This window comes from Pristiophorus japonicus, chromosome 2, assembly GCF_044704955.1.
Source record: "Pristiophorus japonicus isolate sPriJap1 chromosome 2, sPriJap1.hap1, whole genome shotgun sequence".
Classification (NCBI taxonomy): domain Eukaryota; kingdom Metazoa; phylum Chordata; class Chondrichthyes; family Pristiophoridae; genus Pristiophorus; species Pristiophorus japonicus.
Window position 1 is genome coordinate 144,974,008 of NC_091978.1, and position 26,220 is coordinate 145,000,227.

Below are 26,220 nucleotides of genomic sequence, written 5' to 3' on the forward strand. Positions count from 1 at the left end.
CTGAGCCACAGCTGACACCAATTCTCCTCTGAATGTACTGTCAGTTCAATAAACCTTAGTACTGTTAACATTAGTTTGCTGTAATATACACATACTGTAATGAATGCTACTTCATCTTATAGTTAAATGAACTCCATTATACAAGGGACAATCTGTTAACTGTTTAAACAAGTGGCAGACATATGTTGATTAACAAATTATGCAAGAAAAATGGTCGAAAATAAAAATAGATTAGATTATCTACTTGCATTGATTTTAATGGTATTACATATGACAGTCACATGATTTTCTTCCCAGAATTTTGAGCAGTAATTTTGCAATGTTTTCTTTACTGTGATTTTGCATAGGCCAATACAGATGCACCAGAACATAAAAGATATTTTCTCCCCTTCTCTTCCGAAGGCATTAAATCTTGCAGGGTAGACATCCTTGAGCACCAGCACCCATCCAGTGCCTCACCCTTTCTTCACAGGCTAATCTAGAAAATGAGTGTCAAAAGGCTATTTTAGCATTGAAGGGAATGACTGACAACCCAATTCTGTCTTCATCCAACAGGTACATAGGCATACTTTCAAGAAGGGATATTGGATCATCATCAGGAACACTGACTAATATTTTGCTTTCCCAGCCAAGACCATTAAAGCCAATTGTACTGCCTTATCAGCTAACTCAGCACAGGGAATTAAACCCAAGACCTTCTAAGCTGTATGACTTAGTGCTATGCTGTTTGGTGTCTTTACTCACGAGACCATGGGTGAACCTCTGTCAAAGATACTTAAGGGCAAAATTGCCCCTCGCCCCAATTGGGGCCGGTAACATTCCGGAGCCAGGACTTTTAGCGCCCAGCCCAGAATTCCCGCCCCTGATGCAGAATTGGGCCTACCACCCCTCAAAGGAAGTGGAACGCTGTCTCCGGCACTCTGCTTCCGTTGAAAGGCACTCCCAGGACAGTAGTGCAGCACTGAGACCAGCTAAAAGTGGATGCTCCGCGTAGCCCTGATGTGCCAAAATGCCCCACCACTTGGATTAAAGGGGAAGTCCACTGCGCGCTCTGCACGGCCTTCGGTGACCTCCACTGGGCCACCAGGGCAGTGTGAGACCGGGCCAGCAGCCAGCCACCCAAAACGAATCTTGCCTCGTGACCCACGGAGCAATTTTCCCCATGGGGCTTTAAGGGTTCGGCGCAGGGCAGTGGGAGGTCGCCGCACACGGCGAGGACGTCATCGTCGGTTGGGCAGCGGTCAGGGCCATTAACCATGGGGCGCGGTGAGGACACCACCTCCCAAACCTTCAAGGTCATTTCTCGGGAGGTGGCAGCACCCTCCTCCCCCTGGCGAAAACTGCCCCTCGGAGGTGCTAACGGGGTGAAAAAAAGGAATAATTTCACCCTCTTTAAATTTATTGCTGAAAACGAAAATTCTTATTACAGTAGCAGTTATATAATTCTACATGCCTTCATCATCATAGGCAGTCCCTTGGAATCGAGGAAGACTTGCTTCCACTCTTAGCATGAGTTCTTAGGTGGCTGTACAGTCCAATACGAGAACAACAGTCTCTATCACAAGTCGGACAGATAGTCATTGAGGGAAAGGGTGGGCAGGGAGCCTGGTTTGCCGCACGCTCCTTCCGCTGCCTGCGCTTGATTTCTGCATGCTCTCAGCGACAATACTCGAGGAGCTCAGCGCCTTCCTGAATGCACTTCCTCCACTTAGGGCAGTCTATGGCCAGGGACTCCCAGGTGTCAGTGGGGATGTCGCACTTTATCAGGGAGGCTTTGAGGGTGACCTTGCAACATTTCCTCTGCCCGCTTTTGGCTCGTTTGCCGTGGACGAGTTCTGAGTAGAGCGCTTGCTTTGGGAGTCATGTGTCTGGCATGCGAACTATGTGGCCTGCCCAGCGGAGCTGATCAAGTGTGGTCAGTGCTTCAATGCTGGGGATGTTGGCCTGGACGAGGATGCTAGTGTTTGTGCGTCTGTCCTCCCAGGAGATTTGTAGGATCTTGCGGAGACATCGCTGGTGATATTTCTCCAGCGACTTGAGGTATCTATTGTACATGATCTACGTCTCTGAGCCATACAGGAGGGCGGGTATTATTACGGCCCTGTAGACCATGAGCTTGGTGACAGTTTTGAGGGACTGGTCTTCAAACAATCTTTTCCTCAGGCGGCCGAAGGTTGCACTGGCACAGTGGAGGCAATGTTGGATCTCGTCGTCAATGCCTGCTCTTGTTGATAGGGGAAATGGTTCACGTTGTCCAGGGTCACGCTGTGGATCTTGATGTCTGAGGGCAGTGCTGTGCAGCATGGACAGGCTGGTGGAGGACCTTTGTCTTACTAAGGTTTAGCGTGAGGCCCACGCTTTCATACGCCTCGGTAAATAGAAACGTAAAAACATAGAAAATAGGTGCAGGAGTAGGCCATGCGGCCCTTCAAGCCTGCACCACCATTCAATAAGATCATGGCTGATCATTCACCTCAGTATCCCTTTCCTGCTTTCTCTCCATACCCCTTGATCCCTTAAGCCGTAAGGGCCATATCTAACTCCCTCTTGAATATATCCAACGAACTGGCATCAACAACTCTCTGCGGTAGGGAATTCCACAGATTACCAACTCTCTGAGTGAAGAAGTTTCTCCTCATCTCAGTCCTACATGGCTTACCCCTTATCCTCAGACTGTGTCCCCTGGTTTTGGACTTCTCCAACATCGGGAACATTCTTCCTGCATCTAACCTGTCCAGACCGTCAGAATTTTGTATGTTTCGATGAGATCCCCTCTCATTCTTCTAAACTCCAGTGAATAAAGGCCCAGTCGATCCAGTCTCTCCTCATGTGTCAGTCCAGCCATCCCGGAAATCAGTCTGGTGAACCTTCGCTGCACTCCCTCAACAGCAAGAACATCCTTCCTCAGATTAGGAGACTAAAACTGAACACAATATTCCAGGTGAGGCCTCACCAAGGCCCTGTACAACAGCAGTAAGACCTCCCTGATCCTATACTCAAAACCCCTAGCTATGAAGGCCAACATACTATTTGCCTTCTTCACCACTTGCTGTACCTACATGCCAACTTACATCGACTATGTCCTGGAGTTCAGCCTCTGTGTGTAGCTCGACGTTACAGTGGTCTTGGATCTGGCCTGGAGACAGCGAAAGTAGAACAGCTTCCCACTGGTTCTATAGTTTAGTTCCACTTCAGCAGGGAGCTTATCAACTGTGAGGTGGTGCATGGCAGCGAGGAAGATTGAGACGAGGGTTGGTTGCTACATTCCTTCAGGTTGTAAATCACTAACATTATTTTTGACCTATATCATCATGCCTCTACCATGTGATATATTGTTAAATACTTTATGCTATATATCACAAAGAATAACAAGTTACTGACAATGCCTTTCACTGTTCGTCATAAAATCATTTAAGCTTTGTTCACATAGTTTGTAACATCATCACATCTACTCATTTGAAAGACTGCTTTGCAAGCCACTGCCTGCAATTACTCTATAATTAGCTCCAGAAATGTTTTAATCCAGAACATAATTTTATCAAAATAGTTATGTTCCCGCATTTTGTCTCTAGTAAAGCATTCCAATTATTGTAAAGAGGGCATTTGTGATTCTCGGGTGCTCTGAAATTACCTCACTGGAAAAGTGATTTTTCCAACATGCTCTCACATCACTCAAAATTCACTCTTTGCACTCAGACAGGTAAGACTGCACATTATTTTTTCTGCACGAGTGATTTTAATGAGTGAGAACCTATGCTTTGCCATAAAATGCACTGCTGAGCCTTTTGGTTTTAAAATGCCAAAGTATACAGCACAACTGTCTGTCCAGAGAACTCATATGGACAATTATACCCATGAGCTTTTCAAAGTAGATCAAGGACCTGACATTTGTTACTGAGATTATGTCTTGATGTGAGAAAATTCGAATCCAAATGACATAAAACCAATATATGTTGCAATATTTACAAAATGAAAAAATTGTACATTTGACATGAGTTAAAATTCCACCATAGCAGCTAGGGAATTTAAATTCAGTTATTTAAATAAATCTGGAGTAAAAAGCTTGTATCAATAAAAAGAGAAAGACTTGCATTTATATTGCACCTTTCACGACCACCAGACACATCAAAGCGCTTTACAGCCAATTTACTTTTGGAGTATAGTCACTGTTCTAATGTGGGAAACGTAGCAGCCAATTTGCACACAGCAAACTCCCACAAACAGCAATGTGATAATGATGAGATAAACTGTGAAAGTAATACTGATTGAAGGATAAATATTGGACAGGACACCAGGGATAACTCCCATGCTCTTCTTCGAAATAGTGCCATAGGATCTTTTACGTCCACCTGAGAGTGCAGACGGAGCCTCGGTTCAACGTCTCATCAGAAAGACAGCACCTCCGACAGTGCAGCACTCCCTCAGTACTGCACTGCAGTGTCAGTTTAGATTTATGTGTTCAAGTCTCTGGAGTGGGACTTGAACCCATGACCTTCTGACTCAAGAGACGAGTGTTCTATCCACTGAGCCACAGCTGACACTGAAATCATGAAACTACCAGATTGTCGTAAAAACTCATCAGGTTCACTAATGTCCATTAGGGAAGGAAATTTGCCATCCTTTACTGATCTGGCCGATACATGAATCCAGACCCATCGCAATGTGGTTGACTGTTAACTGCCCTCTGAAATGGCCAAGCAAGCTACTCGGTTGTACCAAACCGTGACAGAAAGCAGTAATAATAATAAAACCTGATGGACCATCTAGCATCAACCTTGACATGACAAAGGCACACCCAGTCCAGTCAAACCTGTAAAGGCCTCCTCGCTGACATCTGGGGACTTGTGACAAAATTGGGAGAGCTGTCCCACAGACTAGTCAAGCAATAGCCTGACATAGTCATACTCACAGAATCATACCTTTCAGCCAATGTCCCAGACTCCTCCATTACAATCCCTGGGTGTGTCCTGTCCCACCAGCAGGATATACCCACCAGAGGAGACGGCACAGGGGTATACAGTTAAGAGGGAGATTGACTCCGGAACCCATGAAGTCTCATGGCTTCAGGTCAAGCAAGGACAAGGAAATCTCCTGCTGATTACCACCTGCTGCCCTTCCTCAACTGATAAATCATTACTTCTCCGCTCGCCGAGTCCGGAAGGACATAGCTGTCAGACTGACCTGCGGCGGGTGGTGAGAGAACCAACACGAGGGAGAAACCCACTTGACCTCATCCTCACCAATCTACCTTTCGCAGATGCATCTGTCCATGACAGTATTGGTGACCATCACACAGCCCTTGTGGAGACGAAGTCTCGTCTTCATACTGAGGACATCCTCCATCGTGTTATATGACACAGCCACCTTGCTCAATGGGATAGATTCAGAACAGATCTAACAGCTCAAAATTGTGCATCCATAAGATGCTATGGGCCATCAGCAGCAGCAAAATTATATTCCACCACAATCTATAACCTCATGGCCCGGCATATCCCTCACTCTACCATTACCATCAACATAAGAACATAAGAATTAGGGACAGGAGTAGGCCATCTAGCCCCTCGAGCCTACTCCGCCATTCAAAAAGATCATGGCTGATCTGGCCGTGGACTCAGCTCCACTTACCCGCCCGCTCCCCGTAACCCTTAATTCCCTTATTGGTTAAAAATCTATCTATCTGTGATTTGAATACATTCAATGAGCTAGCCTCAACTGCTTCCTTGGGCAGAGAATTCCACAGATTCACAACCCTCTGGGAGAAGAAATTCCTTCTCAACTCGGTTTTAAATTGGCTCCCCTGTATTTTGAGGCTGTACCCCCTAGTTCTAGTCTCCCCGACCAGTGGAAACAACCTCTCTGCCTCTATCTTGTCTATCCCTTTCATGATTTTAAATGTTTCTATAAGATCACCCCTCATCCTTCTGAACTCCAACGAGTAAAGATACAGTCTACTCAATCTATCATCATAAGGTAACACCCTCATCTCCGGAATCAGCCTAGTGAATCGTCTCTGTACTCCCTCCAAGGCTGCCAAACCTTAGCCCATTTGCTTAGCCTATCTAAATCTCTTTGCAGCCTCTGGGTGTCCTCTACACAACCCGCTTTCCCACTAATCTTTGTGTCATCTGCAAATTTTGTTACACTACACTCCGTCCCCTCTTCCAGGTCATCTATGTATATTGTAAACAGTTGTGGTCCCAGCACCGATCCCTGCGGCACACCACTAACCACTGATTTCCAACCCGAAAAGGACCCATTTATCCCGACTCTCTGCTTTCTGTTAGCCAGCCAATTCTCGATCCATGCTAATACATTTCCTCTAACTCCGCGTACCTTTATCTTCTGCAGTAACCTTTTGTGTGGCACCTTATCGAATGCCTTTTGGAAATCTAAATACACCACATCCATCGGTACACCTTATCCACCATGCTCGTTATATCTTCAAAGAATTCCAGTAAATTAGTTAAACATGATTTCCCCTTCATGAATCCATGTTGCGTCTGCTTGATTGCACTATTCCTATCTAGATGTCCCGCTATTTCTTCCTTAATGATAGCTTCAAGCATTTTCCCCACTACAGGTGTTAAACTAACCGGCCGATAGTTACCTGCCTTTTGTCTGCCCCCTTTTTTTAAACAGAGGCGTTACATTAGCTGCTTTCCAATCCGCTGGAACCTCCCCAGAGTCCAGAGAATTTTGGTAGATTATAACGAATTCATCTGCTATAACTTCCGCAATCTCTTTTAATACTCTGGGATGCATTTCATCAGGACCAGGGGACTTGTCTACCTTGAATCCCATTAGCCTGTCCAGCACTACCCCCCCCAGTGATAGTGATTGTCTTAAGGTCCTCCCTTCCCACATTCCCATGACCAGCAATTTTTGGCATGGTTATTGTGTCTTCCACTGTGAAGACCGAAGCAAAATAATTGTTTAAGGTCTCAGCCATTTCCACATTTCCCATTATTAAATCCCCCTTCTCATCTTCTGAGGGACCAACATTTACTTTAGTCACTCTCTTCCATTTTATATAATCGGTAAAAGCTTTTACTATCTGTTTTTATGTTTTGCGCAAGTTTACTTTCGTAATCTATCCTTCCTTTCTTTATTGCTTTCTTAGTCATTCTTTGCTGTCGTTTAAAATTTTCCCAATCTTCTAGTTTCCTTGGCCACCTTATGCGCATTGGTTTTTAATTTGATACTCTCCTTTATTTCCTTGGTTATCCCTTTTCTTACCGCCCTTCTTTTTCACTGGAATATATTTTTGTTGAGCACTATGAAAGCTCCTTAAAAGTCCTCCACTGTTCCTCAATTGTGCCACCGTTTAGTCTGTGTTCCCAGTCTACTTTAGCCAACTCTGTCCTCATCCCACTGTAGTCCCCTTTGTTTAAGCATAGTACGCTCGTTTGAGACACTACTTCCTCACCCTCAATCTGTATTACAAATTCAACCATACTGTGATCACTCATTCCGAGAGGATCTTTTACAAGGAGATCGTTTATTATTCCTGTCTCATTACACAGGACCAGATCTAAGATAGCTTGCTCCCTTGTAGGTTCTGTAACATACTGTTACAAGAAACAATCCCGTATGCATTCGATGAATTCCTCCTCAAGGCTACCTCGTGCGATTTGATTTGACCAATCGATATGTAGGTTAAAATCCCCCATGATTACTGCCGTTCCTTTTTCACATGCCTCCATTATTCCCTTGATTATTGCCCGCCCCACCATGAAGTTATTATTTGGGGGCCTATAAATTACACCCACCAGTGACTTTTTCCCCTTACTATCTCTAATCTCCACCCACAATGATTCAACATTTTGTTCATTAGAGCCAATATCATCGCTCACAACTGCCCTGATATCATCCTTTATTAACAGAGCTACCCCACCTCCTTTCCCTTCTTGTCTATCTTTCTGAATTGTCAGATACCCCTGTATGTTTAATTCCCAGTCTTGGCCACCCTGCAACCACGTTTCTGTAATGGCCATCAAATCATACCCATTTGTAATGATTTGTGCCATCAACTCATTTACTTTATTTCAAATGCTGCGTGCGTTTAGGTAGAGTGTTTTAATACTAGTTTTTAAACCATGATTTTTAGTTTTGACCGCTCCTGCAGCCCCTTTATATTCATACATATTGTCCCTTCCTATCACCTTGTGGTTTGCACCAGGGTCCCAACCCTGGTTCAATGAGGAGTGTACAAGAGCACGTAAGGAGCAGCACCAGGCGTAAAATGAGGTGCCAATCTGAGGCTACTGTAACAAGGGACTAAATGCACACTGAACAGCATAAGCAGCATTCTATAAACAGAACTGAATGTTTCCACAATCAACAGATCAGATCAAAGCTCTGCAGTCGTGCTACATCTCGTCGTGAATGGCGGTGGACAATTAAACAACTAATGGGAGGAAAAGGCTCCATGAACATCCCCATCCTCAATGACGGAGGAGTCCAGCATGCGAGTGCAAAAGACAAGGCTGAAGTGCTTGTAATCATCTTCAGCCAGACATGCCGAGTAGGTGATCCATCTCGGCCTCCTCCTGAGGTCCCACCATCACAGATGCCAATCTTCAGCTAATACTATTCGCTCCAAATGATATCAAGAATTGGCTGAGCACACTGGATGCAGCAAAGGCAATGGGCATTCCAGCTGTCATGCTGAAGACATGTGCTCCAGAACTAGCTGTGCCTCTAGCCAAGCTGTTCCAGTATAGCTACAACAGTAGCATCTCCAGAGGTGGTGAGAGTGACTGCCCTTGACATCAAGGCAGCACTTGACCGAGTATGGCAACAAGGAGCCCGAATCAAATTAAAGGCAATGGGATGGTTGTGGTTGTTGGAGGGCAGTGGCTTCAGCTGCTTCATCAATGACCATCCCTCCATAATAAGGTCAGACATGCGGATGTTTACTGATGATTCCACAGTGTTCAATTCTATTCGCAACTCCACAAATAATGACGCAGTCCATGCCCGCATGCAGCAAAGATTGGATGACATTGAGATAAGTGGCAAGTAACATTTGCGCCACACAAGTGCCAAGCAATGAGTGCCTCCAACAAAAGAGAGTCTAACCACTACCACTTGACATTCAACAGCATTACCATCGCCGAATCCCCCACCATCAACAACCTAGGGTTACCATTGACCAAAAATTTGGCTTTATAAATACTGTGGCTACAGGAGCAGGTCAGAGGCTAGGTATTCTACAGTGAGTGCACCTCCAAACTCACCAAAGCCTTTCCACCATCTACAAGGCACAAGTTAGGAATACTCTCCCCTTGCCTGGATAAGTGCAGTTCCAACAACACTCAAGAAGCTCAACACTATCCAGGACAAAGCAGCCCGCTTGATTGGCAACCCATCCACCACCTTAAACATTCACACCCTCCATCACCCACTGTGGCTGCAGTGTGCACCATCTACAAGATGCACTGCAACAACTCGTCAAGGCTTCTTCAACAGCACCTCTCAAACCCGTGACCTCTACCACCTAGAAAGATAAAGGCAGCAGGCGCATAAGAACACCACCACCTTCAAGGTCCCCTCCAAGTCACACACCATCCTGACTTGGAAATATATCGCTATTCCTTCATTATCATTGGGTCAAAATCATGAAACTCCAGCCCCAACAGCACTCTGGGAGTACCTTTACCACATAAAGGGGATCAAGGGGTATGGCGAGAAAGCAGGAATGGGGTACTGAAGTTGAATGTTCAGCCATGAACTCATTGAATGGCGGTGCAGGCTAGAAGGGCACCTACTCCTGCACCTATTTTCTATGTTTCAATGTTTCTATGTTTCTATAAACAGCAGTGGTTCAAGATGGCGGCTCACCACCACCTTCTTAAGGGTAATTAGGGATTGGCAATAAATGCTGGCCTCATCAGTGATGCCAACATCCCAGGAACGAATATTTTTAAAAAAAATAATAATTAATGGTAATTTTCCACGAACTGAGGACCGATTAGCACTTCAGACTGAAGTTCTTCTCCCTCCGCTCCACTCCTTCCAATATCGGTCCATCCCCAGTTTGACAGATGCAAGTAAAATTTGTGTTGGATGAAATTCATTGTACAAGGGGAAAATAATTCAAACATAAGAATTACTGGGGCAGTCAAAGTCACATTTCTCTCAATTTTAATGAAAACTACTAACACTCATTAAATTATAGGATCCATAAAAGACTGATTGGGATCTATTCTGCATTGAACCTATTAAGTTACAATCCTTGCACTCAAGGACACACCATCAATTTACATTGGGTCTACATAACTGGCTGTCATTTGTAGGTCTTGTGAACATGTGTGAGAACTGAAAATAATTTAAAATGTATAGGCCCATAAATTGCTGGAAAAATAATGACAAATTAACTGCGCCTGCTATTATTAGTTTGCAAAAAATCCGGCAATTTGTCATGAAGAGGGTATACACCATCAGTTACGATTTTCCACAATTTGCACCACTCCACCATTAGCCTCGATATAAATGAAAAAATTGCAACTTCACTGTAAGCCTCTCTTTACTGAAATTAATTGCAAGTCATGAAATTGCTGGATTTGGAAGGAAATGCGAATGCTGCCATTTCGGGCTGGTAATTTATGTTCCAAAGACCCTGTTAACTACATGATTTATGGTCCTGCTGTGAAGCATAGTCTTGGAGGCCCAGAAAGACAGCAAATGATGCTGTGGAGTCTTCCTCCAACAGGTAGTGAATTATTCGTAGAGTTTTTAAAACTGCTTGACAGTACTTTTGTGCCACACTTCTGTCAGTATCGGATGACAATTATTTTCAGGAGGCAATGCTGTTTGGCACTTAGAAATGCAACTTAGATAGATTATTTCAGAAAATAATTGAGATATACAAGTAAGAATGTTTGTATATTTGCATACCTACCCTGCCATTCACTCATCACTAACTTCTCAAGGACCAATACAACAAATCCTAATCACAACTGGGTTACAATGTCCTCTTCTTCTGGTTGGTCTTTTAAATTGTTTTCTTACTTTTACTTTGGTCTCTTTTTTTTCCCCTCACTTTCTTAATCCACGTTTTTTCTTTCCCTCTTTATTTCTTGTTTTGTATCTAATTTGACTCTATTTCCTCCTCCATCATTCGGATTCTTTCTCTATCCTTAAATTTAATTGGTTAAGAATAGACCCTTGGGGTCTCAGATGCTACTTTGACATTGTTGTGCCATTATCACTTTGTATTTCCAACAATTTGCCGTGCAAATAGTGCGATTGTGGATATCTAAACGGAATATATGGAATTAAGGACAGTAAGGTAAACGGGATATATGAAAATGTATAAGCCATGGAAGAATAGCTGGGAGAATGTCAGATTGCAAATAGTGCAACATCAGCATAGCTAACAGTCTTTCTCAAGGTTTCAAGTCACTAATCCTGCCAATAATATATAATTGTAACATGAAATACATCTGCAGAATTGCAAGGTCTCAGTTAGTAGTCACACCATTAGATTGAAACATTTAGAGGCAATGCTTGAGCTTTCAAGAAGAACATCTCATATAGATTGACTAATGAGTGGCTGAGTTAGACTGTCAATCCATTTGTATTTTGTTATCTGATTTCAAAACTGTATAACTGTTAACGCTTTACGATGTAACGTCACCTATCCGTAGGGAGTGTGTACACTCTATCCAGAGAGTATATCTTCTGTCTGATAGGTCTTACTGGCCGGTAATAAAGACTGCTTTGTTCAAAGCACAAGAGGTATTCGACTCAGTAATTTTACTGAACCAGATTGAGGTAAAAGAATCCAGGAATTTACATTTGGTGTCAGAAGTGGGATCTCAACGGACGACTGCCGAAAACTTGCGAATTAAGAGCCAGTCTAGCCTTGGACGAGACGAGGGGAAAATGGCCACTGGAGTGAGTATGATTTCAATACTGCTCCAGTTTCCCCCGGTTTCAAAAGTCTGAGGAAAGTTTAGCCACTCGCTGGTTCTCAGGTAGTGTCTGAACGAGATCCAGGACAATCTGGTGAATACCTTTCAAACTTAGAATAGGGATAGAGATAGGGAAATTGCGCGATGATGCAAACCAAGCGGCGACTTGGAAAGATAGGTTATAGTTAGAGCTAGATAGGGATAGATGATCAATCATGGATCCAAAAATTAATAGGAAAGAAAAGAGACTCTTGTGAATGTCTTTTTAAATGAGAAATGCTTCTGTGATTTTTACTGTAAAAAAAATAGCTGGGGAGTTGTGGTTTGTTTTATCTCAAACAGAATGAAAGTTTATTTTAACCCTTCATAGTGTTGTCCTGTATGTGGGAAGTTTAAGAGTGTGAACCTTATTGAATTACGTATATTCGGATGATAAGTTACGGAACCTGGACAATGCCCAAAGGATAGGTTTGTTAAAAAAAAAGAAAAACTTGTTGAAAGAAAACATTCAGAGAAGGCACAGCAAAACAACTGAGATGGATTCAAAAGGATTTTTTTTTAAAAATTATATTAAATAACACGACCTTGAGGCTGGAACAATTGAGATAACGAAAAGCAGTCCACAGCCTACGTGCCAGACTTCTCTCTAGTTATAAAAAAAGTAACGTACTAAATAGGTGCCGAAAGAAAAAAAAAATGTTCTGAGATTTTAAATTATGAAAAAAATAAATCACTCCTGTCCAGTTGGCAGAAAAACTCCATTAAATTAGGGCTTTCATTGACTGATTGAATTTAAACTGCGCAGTAACGCGAAAGGATAGGGAAATTTGGAGACTGAAAGAAATTAATTGAGGCTCATAAGAGATCAAAATTAGAAAATTAGGCTCACAGGGAATAAAATGGGGATTTAAATAGAGGATAGGTGTTCAACTCAGGTACGACGTCGACCTTGTATATCACTTGGCCCATCTAGGCTCTGATTGAATTTTTTTTTAAAAACCCCCGCAGCAACTCGGAAGGTAGGGCCGACGTGAACGCGCAGCGGCGCAGACGCACAAACAACGCGAGACGGTGCAAGCGTGCGGCCGAGAGGAGAAGGGCCGAAGCGAACGCGCAGGGAAGCGAAAGCGCAGTGACGTAAACGCGCAATGACGTAGACGCGCAGTGACGTAAACGCGCAGTGACGCAGAGGCGCAGCAACGCGAATCGCGAAAGTCAGTGCTAATGGCAGTAAGTCTTTGTAAGTCTTAAGTGTTGAGTTTTAAGTAAAGTTTTAAGTATTGAAATTGCGCGGCGACGCGGGTAAGTGTTAGAAGTCTTTGTCTATTTTGTATTGAAATCGCGCGGCGACGCGAACCGCGCGGCGACGCGGGTAAGTGTTAGAAGTCCTTGTTTATCTTTTAAAGTTTAAAGTATCTTAACTCGCGCGGCGACACGAGCCACGGGTCAACGCGGATTGCGCGGCGACGTGAACTGCGAGGCAACGCGGATTGCGCGGCGACGTGAACTGCGAGGCGACGTGGTAGTTTTAGTATTGAAATCGCACGGCGACGCGGGTAAGTGTTAGCATTAGTAAAGTTTGGTTATTTGGAGTTAGTTAAAGTCAGTGTTAGTTTCTGTAAAGTCTGTGTCTATTTTTAAGTTTGTTTAAATTGCATGACGACACGAACGCGTAGCGACACAGTAGTAATACGAGGGGCAGTGTGAAAATGGGTAATCAGTTAGATAAAACCACGGATGCGGATAGTCCGCTACAAAAGCTATGTGAGGAATTCCCTGAAAGAGCTGAAGACTTTAGAAAATTATCAGGAGCCCTGAACAAATTATTAGGGGATGACCAGTGGCCTCTAGGTGACACTAGAAGCGTAGAGGTAAAAAAAAAGCACAGGGATTAATTTGGAGAAGGGGACGAGGAAAAGGGGATAAAAAAATGTAATTGCAACCTGGCGACATTATTGTCAGAATTTAAAAGATGCATCACTTCTATCGAGTTGGCAAACAAATGCTATTAAATTAGGACTTGCATTGACAGAGAGAACACATGTTAAAACTGTAGACATCTTAAAAAAAAAAGATAATGTGCGCACGAGAAACTTGCTAAGAGATCCTCTGGGACCTCTGAGAAAGGTATTGATCAACTACGAGTTAAAATGGCTGGCATTGTGTTAACCGAGGCTGATGATGAAATTGATGAGTGGCCACTGACTCAGCGCCCAACGGCGCCTCCCGCACCCCCTGGCCTCTTGCTCCAGTCCTCTTCCCAACACCCTCCACCTAACACTCCGGTAACAAGAGGAGTTAAAAATAACCCCATACCACTAAAGCAACAAACCCGAACTGACTCCTCATCCTCTGACAGCGATTCGGATCCCCAGTTTACAAGCAATATAGCCGAAAGGACCAGATCTCACACTCGAAAGGGCAGAACTATATCTCGACATCACAGACAGTCCCGTAAATCTTCTAGTCAATCTACCAGTCCAAGTTGTGAAAGACATAGCAAACACCCCCGCCGATCGAGACGCAGAACTGTCAAGCAGTCAGACAGCTCTGAAACATCCTCCGGCCTAGAAATGATTTCCAAGATCCCAAAGTCCCGACACCAATTCCCTGTCAGACCAATGCCAAACCCTGATGCACAACAAGCTGCAGACCACCTCTCTATAGATGTCTGTGATCTTCAAACAACTATTTGATTGCTCACGCTATCCGAACAGATGGAAAGGGCAGTTAGATATTATTGGCAGGAAAAGAAAGGGGAGGGGGGAGGTGCGCCCCCAACCTGGGTCAAGACTGAATACGTGACTAGAAAGGAAGAGCCATCTAGGGAGGAAGGATCAATAGAACCGTAGTGTTGCATACAGGATTGGATGGATAAGCAAGGATACGGTTATACTAAACAACCAAACGGCCCGAGTCCTGCTAATAAACCTCCCTATTGTCCCCGGCATGGTATGGGAAGAGGCCGGGACTGGGCAAGAGGAATTGACTGTTTTAATTGTGGGCAGGAAGGACATTGGAATAAAAATTGCCCCTACCGTCAGCATGGAAAAGGAAGAGGAGGGGGGCAAGGGGGGAGAGGAGGATCTTACACTAACTTCTCCCAGAAACAACCCCTTTGGTCAATTGTCCCCCAATTGACTACACAGCTTGATTGTGCAGGGATCCTCCCCGGACGACGAACCCATTCTGAATGAGTGGCAACCCTTTTTGATAGATACGGGAGCCTTCATGTCTTCTGTACAATCAAAGCTTAAACTTCCTGCCTCTACTGAAACACAGGAACTTTCAGGATTCCTGGGACAAATCTCGACATTCCCAGTGTCAGAACCGGTTAAAATGGGTTACCAGGAAGAATCGGTGGAACATCGAGTTGTTATCACAACCAATCTGGACTGTAACTTGATGGCTAGAGACCTCCTCTGCAAATTCCAGTTGCATTTGGAGTATGGAGATAATGAGATTATTGTAAAACAGGAAACCCTTAAGCGGCAGTATTATACCACTAGAACCCCTCAGTGGTGGTCTCTGGACCTGCCGCAGGCACCCTATCACGTGACCCTAGCATACGATCCCAGTGGAAAGAATCAGGACCTGCAGAACTTTTATCAGGATCACGAAGGGGAAGTGAAGGGAATTCTATTAAGGGCTAGAGTGACTGGACTGGAAAGAGAGGCAGATTTTGTGGAAGTGAATAAGAATTTGTGGAAACAGCCCCTAACAATGGCACCGCATATTGCTCGTGATTAGCCCCTCACCATGCTAAAGATTTGGGAGTTATGGTACGCAAGGCCATAGATGAGGCTGACCCTACCAGCCGGGATGTGCAAATCGTAAAACATGGCCGAACAGTCCAATTTCATGGGGACCCCGAGAAGGTCTTAACGACTCTACAGCATCATACTGGCTCGGACATACCTGACTATGTGGATCCTCATGTGTGGGCAGAGGACCCCTCCCAAGTGGGTTATACTCTCACTAATTGAGATCCCAGTGCAGGGCAATGTGGACTGGCCCTCTATCCGACAGAACCCACTGAAATCACAGGCAATCCTAAACTGTCCTTTCGGCACTGTACTGCAATTAATCCGGCCTGTTTTCTTACTGAGCCACCCCAAGATGAGGAAGAACCCAGTCATGATTGTTTATGTATGTTGACGGAAGTACTTCTATTAATCCAGAAGATACACGAATCTCAGGATACGCCATAGTAAACCAGGAGAATCAGGTCTTGGAATCTGCCGCTTTGAAACCGCCTATTCTGCTCAACAAGCTGAACTATTCGCCCTCACCCAAGCCTGTATCTTGGCCAAAGATCTCAAAGTCAATATCTATACCGACTCTAGGTATGCCTTTGGGGTGGCCCATTATGGAAAAATAGGGGATTCCTAACCTCACAGGGGAATGAGATATCTTAAACAGTTAGTATCTGATTTGTTGCAAGCCCTCATGTTCCCCAAACGCATTGCCATTGTCAAATGTACCGCCCATACTACCGGAAATTCTCTGGTTGATATAGGGAATCATTGTCCTGACCAAGAGGCCAAACAGGCCTCTCGTGACCAACAGATGGTAGTGCCCAAAATTATGAGTCAGACTAAAAATCCTGCAAAGGATAAGTTAGCCTCGGAAAAACCAATGCCAACCATCCAAGATGTTATAAAAGCACAGGAGGACGCTCCTGAAAAAGATAAACTGTTGTGGAAATATTATGCATGTACTTGTGACAATGTTTCTAAACTCTGGACCACTCCCGCGGAACAGACTTGCATGTCTGACGAGTTGGCCTCATGGGTTATAGAATGTCTGCATTTTGCTACTCATTGTGGAGCAAGGGCAACAAGTGATACGCTTTTGGCTACTTGGTGGCACCCTAGACTCCAGGCGCTCATCCAGAACATCAGTAGTCATTGCCTGGTTGACCAGCAACATAATCCAGGGAAGGAAGTCACCTGTGATTGGGGTAAAACGTCCCTACCCGAAGGTCCCTTTGAGACATTTCAGTTGGACTACATTGAGTTGCAAAAAGTTCAGTGTTACAGATATGTGTTAGTAATAGTAGATGTGTTTAGCAGATGGATTGAAGCCTACCCTAACCTGGACAATAAGACTCAGACTGTTGTTAAGGTGTTAATGAGGGAAATTGTTCCTAGATATGAGATCTCAGCTAGACTGATGACCACCTATGTTCTTTCTCTGACTCAGGCTCTGCGACTAGTTCACAACCAGGTTCAAGATGCTCACCTCGAACTCCCAGTTTTATCCGAATTGTCCCTCGTGGCACCAGGGAAGTATGGATTCGGAAGGGATTAGAGCCACAATGGGAGGGGCCTTTTTAGGTGTCACTCACTACCCCCACTGCAGCCAAGGTTGAGGGGAAAAGTACCTGGGTTCACCTGCACCACTGCAAGCTCATCACCATTTAAACAAATTTTGCTGGTTAGTCTAATTCCTGTTTCTGTTCCAGATCTCCTCTTAACAAGGCAGTTGAAGGAGGATCAGTTTGAACTTTTACCCGTAAGACAGCCAAATACACTGACGGAGACCTGAAGAAGGGAAACGGGAAAACAGAACTCTTTTTATCAGCTAAATAATTGGACTATTTATAAGATGAGACTGTGTCTGTATGCCACTGTCTGCATAATAGTGTTGATATATGACAGTTTTGGCGCACGGGAAGGAAGACAAAAGCGAGAGCTCCATGTAAACACCTTTTTGTATATATCTTACGTTTATGCGGAAAAAGGGCGCTTCACTAGATGCTGGGTGTGTTCGCATATCCCTATACATTCCAAAGGGGGAATTCCTTTGCGCACCGTTCCCCTGACCCTAACTGAGACTGTTAGATGGATTCAAAGAAACGATATTGGAACAGGTAGCTAACCGCACTGCTGAGGCTCTGGAGGGCATCACAGCTGAAATGGTAGCGATAAGGACCGTAGCATTACAAAACCGAATGGCCCTCGATTACCTGTTAGCTGAGAAAGGGGGAACGTGTGCCCTGATAGGATCTGAATGTTGCACTTACATTCCTGATAGTTCAGAAAACATAACCTACCTTGCCGATCACATAAGGAGGGAGGTGAAAAAGTTATCCACACCAGCAAAAGAACTTAGCAGGTTTGATTGGTTTCTGGGTGGATCTTGGAGATCCTATCTAATACATGGGGCAATTGTTCTCATCATAATAATAATTACCTGCTGTTTGATTGTTGGTTGCCTTAACCTCTGCTGTAAAGTAATGATGACAAGGTTAGCAGACCCTCTTGTGGTCAAGGCTTCCCGGGTTGTGATCCAACAAACTAGAGAACTACTCAACAACAATATGATTCTGGAAAGGGAGTGCGAACGGTTGAATGCAATACTCATAGAATGATCCTAAATGTTATTATAGAATGATAAAAGGGGGGATGTGGATATCTAAACGGAATATATGGAATTAAGGACAGTAAGGTAAACGGGATATATGAAAATGTATAAGCCATGGAAGAATAGCTGGGAGAATGTCAGATTGCAAATAGTGCAACATCAGCATAGCTAACAGTCTTTCTCAAGGTTTCAAGTCACTAATCCTGCCAATAATATATAATTGTAACATGAAATACATCTGCAGAATTGCAAGGTCTCAGTTAGTAGTCACACCATTAGATTGAAACATTTAGAGGCAATGCTTGAGCTTTCAAGAAGAACATCTCATATAGATTGACTAATGAGTGGCTGAGTTAGACTGTCAATCCATTTGTATTTTGTTATCTGATTTCAAAACTGTATAACTGTTAACGCTTTACGATGTAACGTCACCTATCCGTAGGGAGTGTGTACGCTCTATCCAGAGAGTATATCTTCTGTCTGATAGGTCTTACTGGCCGGTAATAAAGACTGCTTTGTTCAAAGCACAAGAGGTATTCGACTCAGTAATTTTACTGAACCAGATTGAGGTAAAAGAATCCAGGAATTTACACGATCTGAAAAGTGAGGAAAAAAAGTCCAATTCACATCGCTCACTGCAATTGCTCACCCAGCAATTTCTGGGCCATTAAACTTTTTTAAATGGAATATTCCAGGATAGGCCTGGTACCTGATGTTGTAAATGGTTCCCTGTCCTCAGGTAGTTTTGCTCTCACATTCAAAACTGGCATCATCATGCTCTCCTAAAAAATTCACACAATACCCCTCTATCCTTCAAAACTACCACATCTCCATTATCCCTTTCTTCTCCAAAGTTTTTGAACTTGTTGTCGCCTCTCAAATCCATGCCTATCTTTAATGCAATGCTACGTTCGAATCTCTCCAAATGGTTTCCGTCTCTGCCACAGCATTGAATTCACCCTCATCATAGTCACAAATGAAATTCAGTGACAGCAATTATCATCCTCCCTTGTCCAATCTGCATCCTTTGACAGTCAACCACAACTTTCTCCGATAACACATTTCCTTTACCGTATAGCTCAGTGGGATTGCCTATGTTTAGCTCCAGTCTTACCTATCCAATTGTAGCCAAAGCATATCCAGCAGTGGCTTCTCTTGCTTCCCCCACACCACTAGCTCGAGAGTCACCCAAGGATATGTTTGTGACCCCCTCCTCTTCCTCATTTACATTCTGCCCCATGGTGACATCACCACAAACATGAGGTACAAAGACAATACCCAGCTCTAGGCCTCCACCATCTCAAAAGTTCGTCCAATATCCTAGTCTTGGATCAGATGCAATTTCCTCCAGTTAAATACTGGGAAGACTGAAGCCATCATATTCTTTGTCCCTCACTACAATCTCCATAGCCTCCCTACCAATTCTATCCCTCTCCTCAACCATTGTCTTAGGCTAAATCAGATGTTCACAGACCCAAGCTGATCTTCGGGTCCCATATACTTTATCATCACAAAGATTGCCTATTTCCACACTTGTAACCTCGGCCGTCTCCGCGCACCTGCCACTGAAACCTTCTTTGCTTTGCTACCTAGACTCAACTATGCCATACTGGCCAGCTTCACATACACCATGAACTTCAGTCCATCCTGTTGCTCTTATTGTATCCTGTTGAGTAGTGCTCAGTCTTCACCCTTGTCCTCACTGACCTACATTGGCTTCGCTGCCGATATCAGCAAGCGTGAAAATCATGGAAATGATGCAGATCGTGACATCAGTGAATGTGCAACGCTCACTTGATGCCCAAACTGCGTTTTGGAGTTTGCTGTTCAATTTTCCGGTGTGCCATAAGTACGACGAACTGAGCAGGCGTTGTCAAGCAGGAAGGAGTCTCCAGCAGAAGTACTTAAAGCACTAGAAATTTGCCAACTTTGCGACCGGGTGATATTTCACCATATTTGGCGAAAAAAAATGGTCGGTGGGAACTTCAGGCATCTTTTTGCAGCGGCGCTTTTCACGTACCACTGGGGAGAGAGGCACCGCCTTGCAAGATCAGAAATAGCGTTTTTGCCCGAAATTTGGCTCTCTCCGCACCCGTATTCTGCATCCAGAATACCGACAGGGAAAAACATGCGTTGCAGCCCTACCAGCAGTGATAAACATAAGAACATAAGAAATAGGAACAGGAGTAGGCCATACGGCCCCTCGAGCCTGCTCCGCCATTCAATAAGATCATGACTGATCTGATCATGGACTCAGCTCCACTTCCCCGCCCACTCCCCATAACCCCTTATCGTTTAAGAAACTGTCTATTTCTGTCTTAAATTTATTCAATGTCCCAGCTTTCACATCTCTCTGAGGCAGCGAATTCCACAGATTTACAACCCTCAGAGAAGAAATTTCTCCTCATCTCTGTTTTAAATGGGCGGCCCCTTATTCTAAGATCATGCCCTCGAGTTCTAGACGTCCCCATTAGTGGAAACATCCTCTCTGCATCCACCTTGTCAAGCCCCCTCATAAGTATGGAGGCCTGCAAAAAAGGTTAAGTTAAAGTTTTTATTTTTGAATTCTTATTCAGCAATTTAGTAGCTCAGAGTTTTGTGAATTGTTTTTTTGTTTTTTTCTATTTCCGCCCCCCACCCCGCACCAAGGCCTCTCTTGTAGCACTATCAGCCTTGGACTAAAGTTGTCGAAATTTGTGGTGTGCCCCGCGAATCCTTGTGCAATGATGATTTTTACCACTGCGAAATTAAAGGATGAATATCCGGCCTACCAATGGTAGCGAAGCGAAAATGGTAATTTTGGTGAAAAAAATACGGTTTGCGCTGAAAAACTAATTTCTAGCCCAAAGAGATCATCAGCAAACACTTACAACTAACATGTTTGTTCAGTTTGACTGGTTCTGTGCAACTTTCTTCAACTCCAGCACCTTTATTACCTTCTTTCAGCATTGTTGCAAGTGGAAAACACCTTCATTATTATTTCAAAGCTTCGACTCACAACACTTGCTCACAGCACGTCCTGATGGTCAATGCCCGCTATCCTGGCCGCAGCCATGATGCCTTCATCCTGCGTCAGTTTGGTCTGCCAGCAATCTTACAGCCACCATAGCAAACTCGAGGGTGGCACTCAGAGATGAGGGCTATCCGCTCTGCACCTGGCTCATCACGTCCCTCTTCAACCTCAACACTCGTGCCCAGTACTCATATAATGAGTGCCATATGTTTCCATCAGAAACGTCATCGAGCAGACCATCGGGTTACTGAAACAATGGTTCTGCTACCCTGACCACTCTGGAGGAGCCCTCCTGCACTTGGCAGAGCGGGTTTCCCATTTCATGGTAGTCTGCTACACCTTGGCCATCATGAGGACGCAGCCCGTGCCACCAGGGATTGGGGGACCACCTCAGGAGGAGGATGAGAAGGAGGAGGCGGAGGAGGAAGAGATAGAGGAGCAAGAGAAAGAGGACAAAGAGGGCAGGAGGAGGCAGGCAACCAATCCCCATTCCGGATGGGCTGTCCGTAAATGTCTCATCAGACTCCAATTCGAATGAATAAAACCCCCGATCCCTCTTGCTCACAACATTCCCAGCACACCAGCCGTGTCATGGATCATCACAGCAACCTCCTGGGCACAAAGCTGAAATGAGAAACGCCACAAAAGATACCAAATAAAATTAATATATCAAAAATTAATTCACACATATTTACAGCAACAATATAACTAATAACTATTATTCGGGTGCCCTTTCCTGTCCAAGGAAGAACATAAGAAACAGGAGAAGTAGTAGGCCCCTTGAGCCTGCTCCGCCATTCAGTAAGATCATGGCTGATCTGATCCTGGCCTCAACTCCACTTTCCTGCCTGTTCCCCATAACCCTTGACTCCCCTAATGCTCCTAAGAAGTGCTCCTCCATTGACAGAAGCAAGGCTGGTGGAAGGTTGCTGGGTTTCCATGGGGGAAGACTTCAGTTGGTCTTGCAGGACGAGCTCGAGCAGCTCTGGCCCTGGAAGGCCCGCTGCAGACTGCACCACTTCAGTATGGATGGCAGCAGTATATGCTGGCTAGCTGACAGGCAGCAGCAAGGGCAATGGCAGAGTGGCAGTGTGGGAACAGGAATGCTGCCATTTTGAGAAAGGACAGCAGGGTCCCAGCTCCACTGGCCCACTGCCACTCCTCTGGGAGCAGTGCCTCAGCATTCCTAGCAATCTGTTCGAGTACAATTGCTGGGCTGCTGTGACACCCTGCAAGCCCCAGTCGCCAGTGGTAAGCCCAGCCACAATGGCAGCAATCTGAGCTTGTGTGGCATCAAGCTGACACTGCATGACAGCAGTCTGAGTTTGGATGGCACCAAGCAGAGACTGCATGAGAGTGGTCTGCCCCTCTGCTGCAACACTAAGACGCTTCCGCCTGTGCTGCAATGGCAACTGCGACATTGCCCATCACACACACCATCACGTCTGGGTTGACACAGTCTCTTCGGGAGTCTTCTATTATTTCCAGGCTGGAAATCTTGGGCTCCAAGCTCTGCACAGAGTCCAGTGCAATGTTGGAGGCAGACTCCTCCATGCTCCTTGACACTGCCAAGCGGCTTTCTGGCAGGCTAGCCAATGCATCTAGCAATTCAGTGTGCTTGGCCATCACCCTTCTTCAGAAGGACGCCCCATCGGCGTCCACATCCGAATCCTGTGCAGCAGAACCCGCACGTGAACTCGCCCTCTGGGTAGCTAACCATCGAGCTACCCTTTCTCCCTGGCCTTGCTACAGCCCACTCATGTCCGGTGGCTCACTCTGTGCAGATCCCACTTTTACACTAGCCTCTAAAGTATGCACAGTGCCAATTTCTGAGCTCATGTCTGCAAGTGACAGATGCAGTGACGCCGTGTCATCATCTTCTTCTTCCCCCGCTTTTCTCTCATGCATCGCCTCAGAGACAGGCTGCTCAGGTGTTCATTCTTGATCATCTGAAAGCAGAAAGGCACAAGAGTTGGGTTATGGTGAGGGAAGGTGGGGAGTAGCAGTAAGATATGCATGTATACAGCATCATGAGCTTGAAAGTGAGAAGAGATTGTGGGATGTGTGAAGAAGAATTAGTGATGGGCATACCGTTGTTGTCCCCAAGGATTTCAACCTCGCTGGTTGCCATGGCCTCTATGATCTGCCACCCAATTATGTTCAGCACTCTCTCCTCCAGCTGGCTGAAGTTGTGGATGTCAGCCTGCCCCAACCCCCCCACCACTGTCTGCAGTTGCTTCCTCCGGTTGTGAGAGTCCTTGGCCTGGAAGAGAAAGAGAAGTATATGAGTAAGTATGGTGCAATGTGTTTAGGTGATGAACCTGCCAATAGTTGAATAGCTGTCAATGTATGTAAGGTGTGATATGTGGGTGTGAGTGTTGCAGCAGTGATAAGGTTGTGAGGGTGAAGTGAAGCTCTGATAGTGAGGGGTGAGTGGTGATAGGTCGAGATTGATGGTAGGGTGAGTGCTGGGGACGTTTGTATTGAGTAGTGTGTGGGGCTTGTGGTGCAGATGGTGGGATATGGCATTTGATGAAGCCTTCAAACACCTTGACCTGCTGTGTGAGGTCATTAAACTTCTTTCAGCACTGGATGGTCGACCTTGGCACCACAGTGATAGCTATGACATGGGTGGCTATCTCTGGCCACAGGCTTCACAAGGTGTGTGGCGACGGTTTCCTTCTAGTGTGTGGGAAGACCGCAAGAGTGCCTCCGGAGCCACATGAGAAAATCTCCAGGCTCTCTCCTTTTGAGGATGCTCTGCCATGCTTTGCATTTCACCTTCTTCTTCTTCTTTTTCTTCTTCTTCATCATCTTCATCATCATCTTCAAGCTCCAGTTTTGAGTGGCTTGACAATGAGATGTTGTAGCATCATTACACCTCCACTTTAAGTGTTACACATGATTGGGAGTTAGACTGGACCCAATATAGGTCCACCTGTTGAGTGTTGAGCCAATGAGCAGCAGTTTTAGTGCTAAAATCTAGATTATAATCATGTTAATGAGCACTAAGCACGAATTGTAGGTGCTACCTCGGCCATTTTGAGGTGACGCAGCTAAATATGGTTGGGCCTTAACACTGCCTGTTTTGTGGTCATATCTAAGTTCTAGGTCAATATTTTTTTTATAAATGTACTTGTATTTCTTTTGAATCCAAGAAAAGTGCGCTTTATAAATTCAAGGATTAGGTTATTATATTAAATTATCCTGCAGTATTCCTTTAATTGCTGACCTCCACCAGCAGAACGACTTAGCAAAATGCAGGCTTTTGACGCTGCAACGAAATGCCCGACAGGAAGCTCATGAACTCAAGGGGCCAGAATTTGCGGTGGGTAATAACATCAAACGAACAGCGTTCACTGTTGTTACCCACTTGAAACCATCTGCAACTTCAGGATGTAGCGCATTCGCATCCTCACGCGGAATTTCTGAAGTTGTGGTTAGTCATTCACTGCTCCGACACTGGCTGCGCTCTGGAAACTTAATTTGTTTTCCAAAAATGTGTTCATCTTTGTTTCAGATTTGTCTTTTTCCCATGAGAGTCCTAATCTTTATCTTGCTCGCTATAACATTTTTACTAAGTCAGAATCAAAAGGAGCTTACTCACTTCCTGGTTCTCGGTCTGTCGGAATTCGGCATTGTGATTGGCTGCTTAGACAGCTTGTTGCTGTCACAGCAGCTATGGGATTCACTATACGATGTTGATTTCAACTGCACGCCGCAAAAGCCGAACTTCTCGCCACAGAGACCGCGAGATCTTCGTGGGAAGCTTACTTCTTTACTTCGGGGCCAATGGTGAATGCCTTTACTTTGCCACTGACCGCAAATTATGGGCCAATGGCAGCTATTCCTCCACGCATGGACTGTAAGCTGGGCATTGCTCATAAAAATGCAATGAGAACACTATACTCTCCAGGGGTAACCAAATTGCAGCCCAAGGCAATATCTGGTCATTTATCCCAGAGAATCCAGTACACGATGCTAAGATAATACAGCTTTGTTTGTGTTTAGATTTCTTTCTCGTTGGTTTGTTCCTTTTTAAATTCATGGATTTAGAGGTCTGGAAAGGGCTGTTGCCTCATTCGTTGATTAATTTATATTTACCAACCACCTGCTTCGGAACAGACAACTTTCTTTCTGGACCCGTGACTGCTCCATTCATGTGCTGACTCCTCAAACAGCATGTCCAGATTTAACTGAATCACCCTGCAACAATTTGCCACATCAGTCCAGAAAAAACAGTAGTGGTCTCCCATCCTCTCTCATGCGGTGCTGCCCAACTTCAGCCATCGGCAGCCCTTCAGCTAATCTCTGCCGATTTATTACTTGGGATTTCAAAGTGCATTTAGCATTAACGTCATTCGCCTCTGATTTCTGCTGCTCTTTGCAGCTGGTAAACTTTCTGGTCACTTTTTAAAAGACTCATATCAATTATAATACATTTACTAGGTTAAAAAAAACACTCAAATCGATATATTAAAAGCCCTAAGAGCATTTAAAAAAGTGTTTTTCCAGCTGCAAAGGGCAGCCAGTTTGCCTGGGGATATTGGGTCAAAAGGCCAGAAGAGGGAAGTTGAGGGAAAAGTAGTAAGGAAAAGGGAATAGATGAGGCAAGAAAGGGAAGGGGGAGGAGAGAAACGTAAGCAGTAAAGGAAAGAGAAGTGGAAAATAGAGAGGATGGGAGAGGAAAATGGAGGCGAGGGCCAACAGTAAAGAGGAAGATCGGAATGGTGAGACAAAGGAGAGGAAGCGAGAAACAGTGAGGGAAGGAAAAGAGAAGAAAGGGTGATGGGAGGAGGCAGGGAGAGTGTGAATGGCAACAAAGTGAAGTGAAAAAGGGCAACAGAAGGCAGACAGGAAGAAGCAGTAGTTCAACAGGACAAGAGAGTAAGTAATGAAAAACCATGGGATTATAATACA

The 26,220-nt window shown here is 44.8% G+C and overlaps 1 protein-coding gene across 11 annotated transcripts in view; it reads right to left on the reverse strand.

The window, feature by feature from the left end:
• Positions 1-26,220, reverse strand: part of tusc3 (tumor suppressor candidate 3) — a 716,082-nt gene that overhangs the window by 601,232 nt on the left and 88,630 nt on the right. The window contains exons 1-2 of one of the 11 annotated variants that reach the window (XM_070862669.1): positions 24,908-24,976; positions 21,882-21,924 (exon numbers count right to left, since the gene is read on the reverse strand). The exons of 9 other annotated variants lie outside the window; for them this stretch is intronic. In XM_070862669.1, the coding sequence (XP_070718770.1) occupies positions 21,882-21,893 (12 nt within the window). In that variant the 5' untranslated portion in view covers positions 21,894-21,924; positions 24,908-24,976. Of the gene's footprint in view, positions 1-21,881; positions 21,925-24,907; positions 24,988-26,220 lie in introns of those variants that run through there. One more of the 11 variants, XM_070862763.1, reaches the window with a different exon arrangement.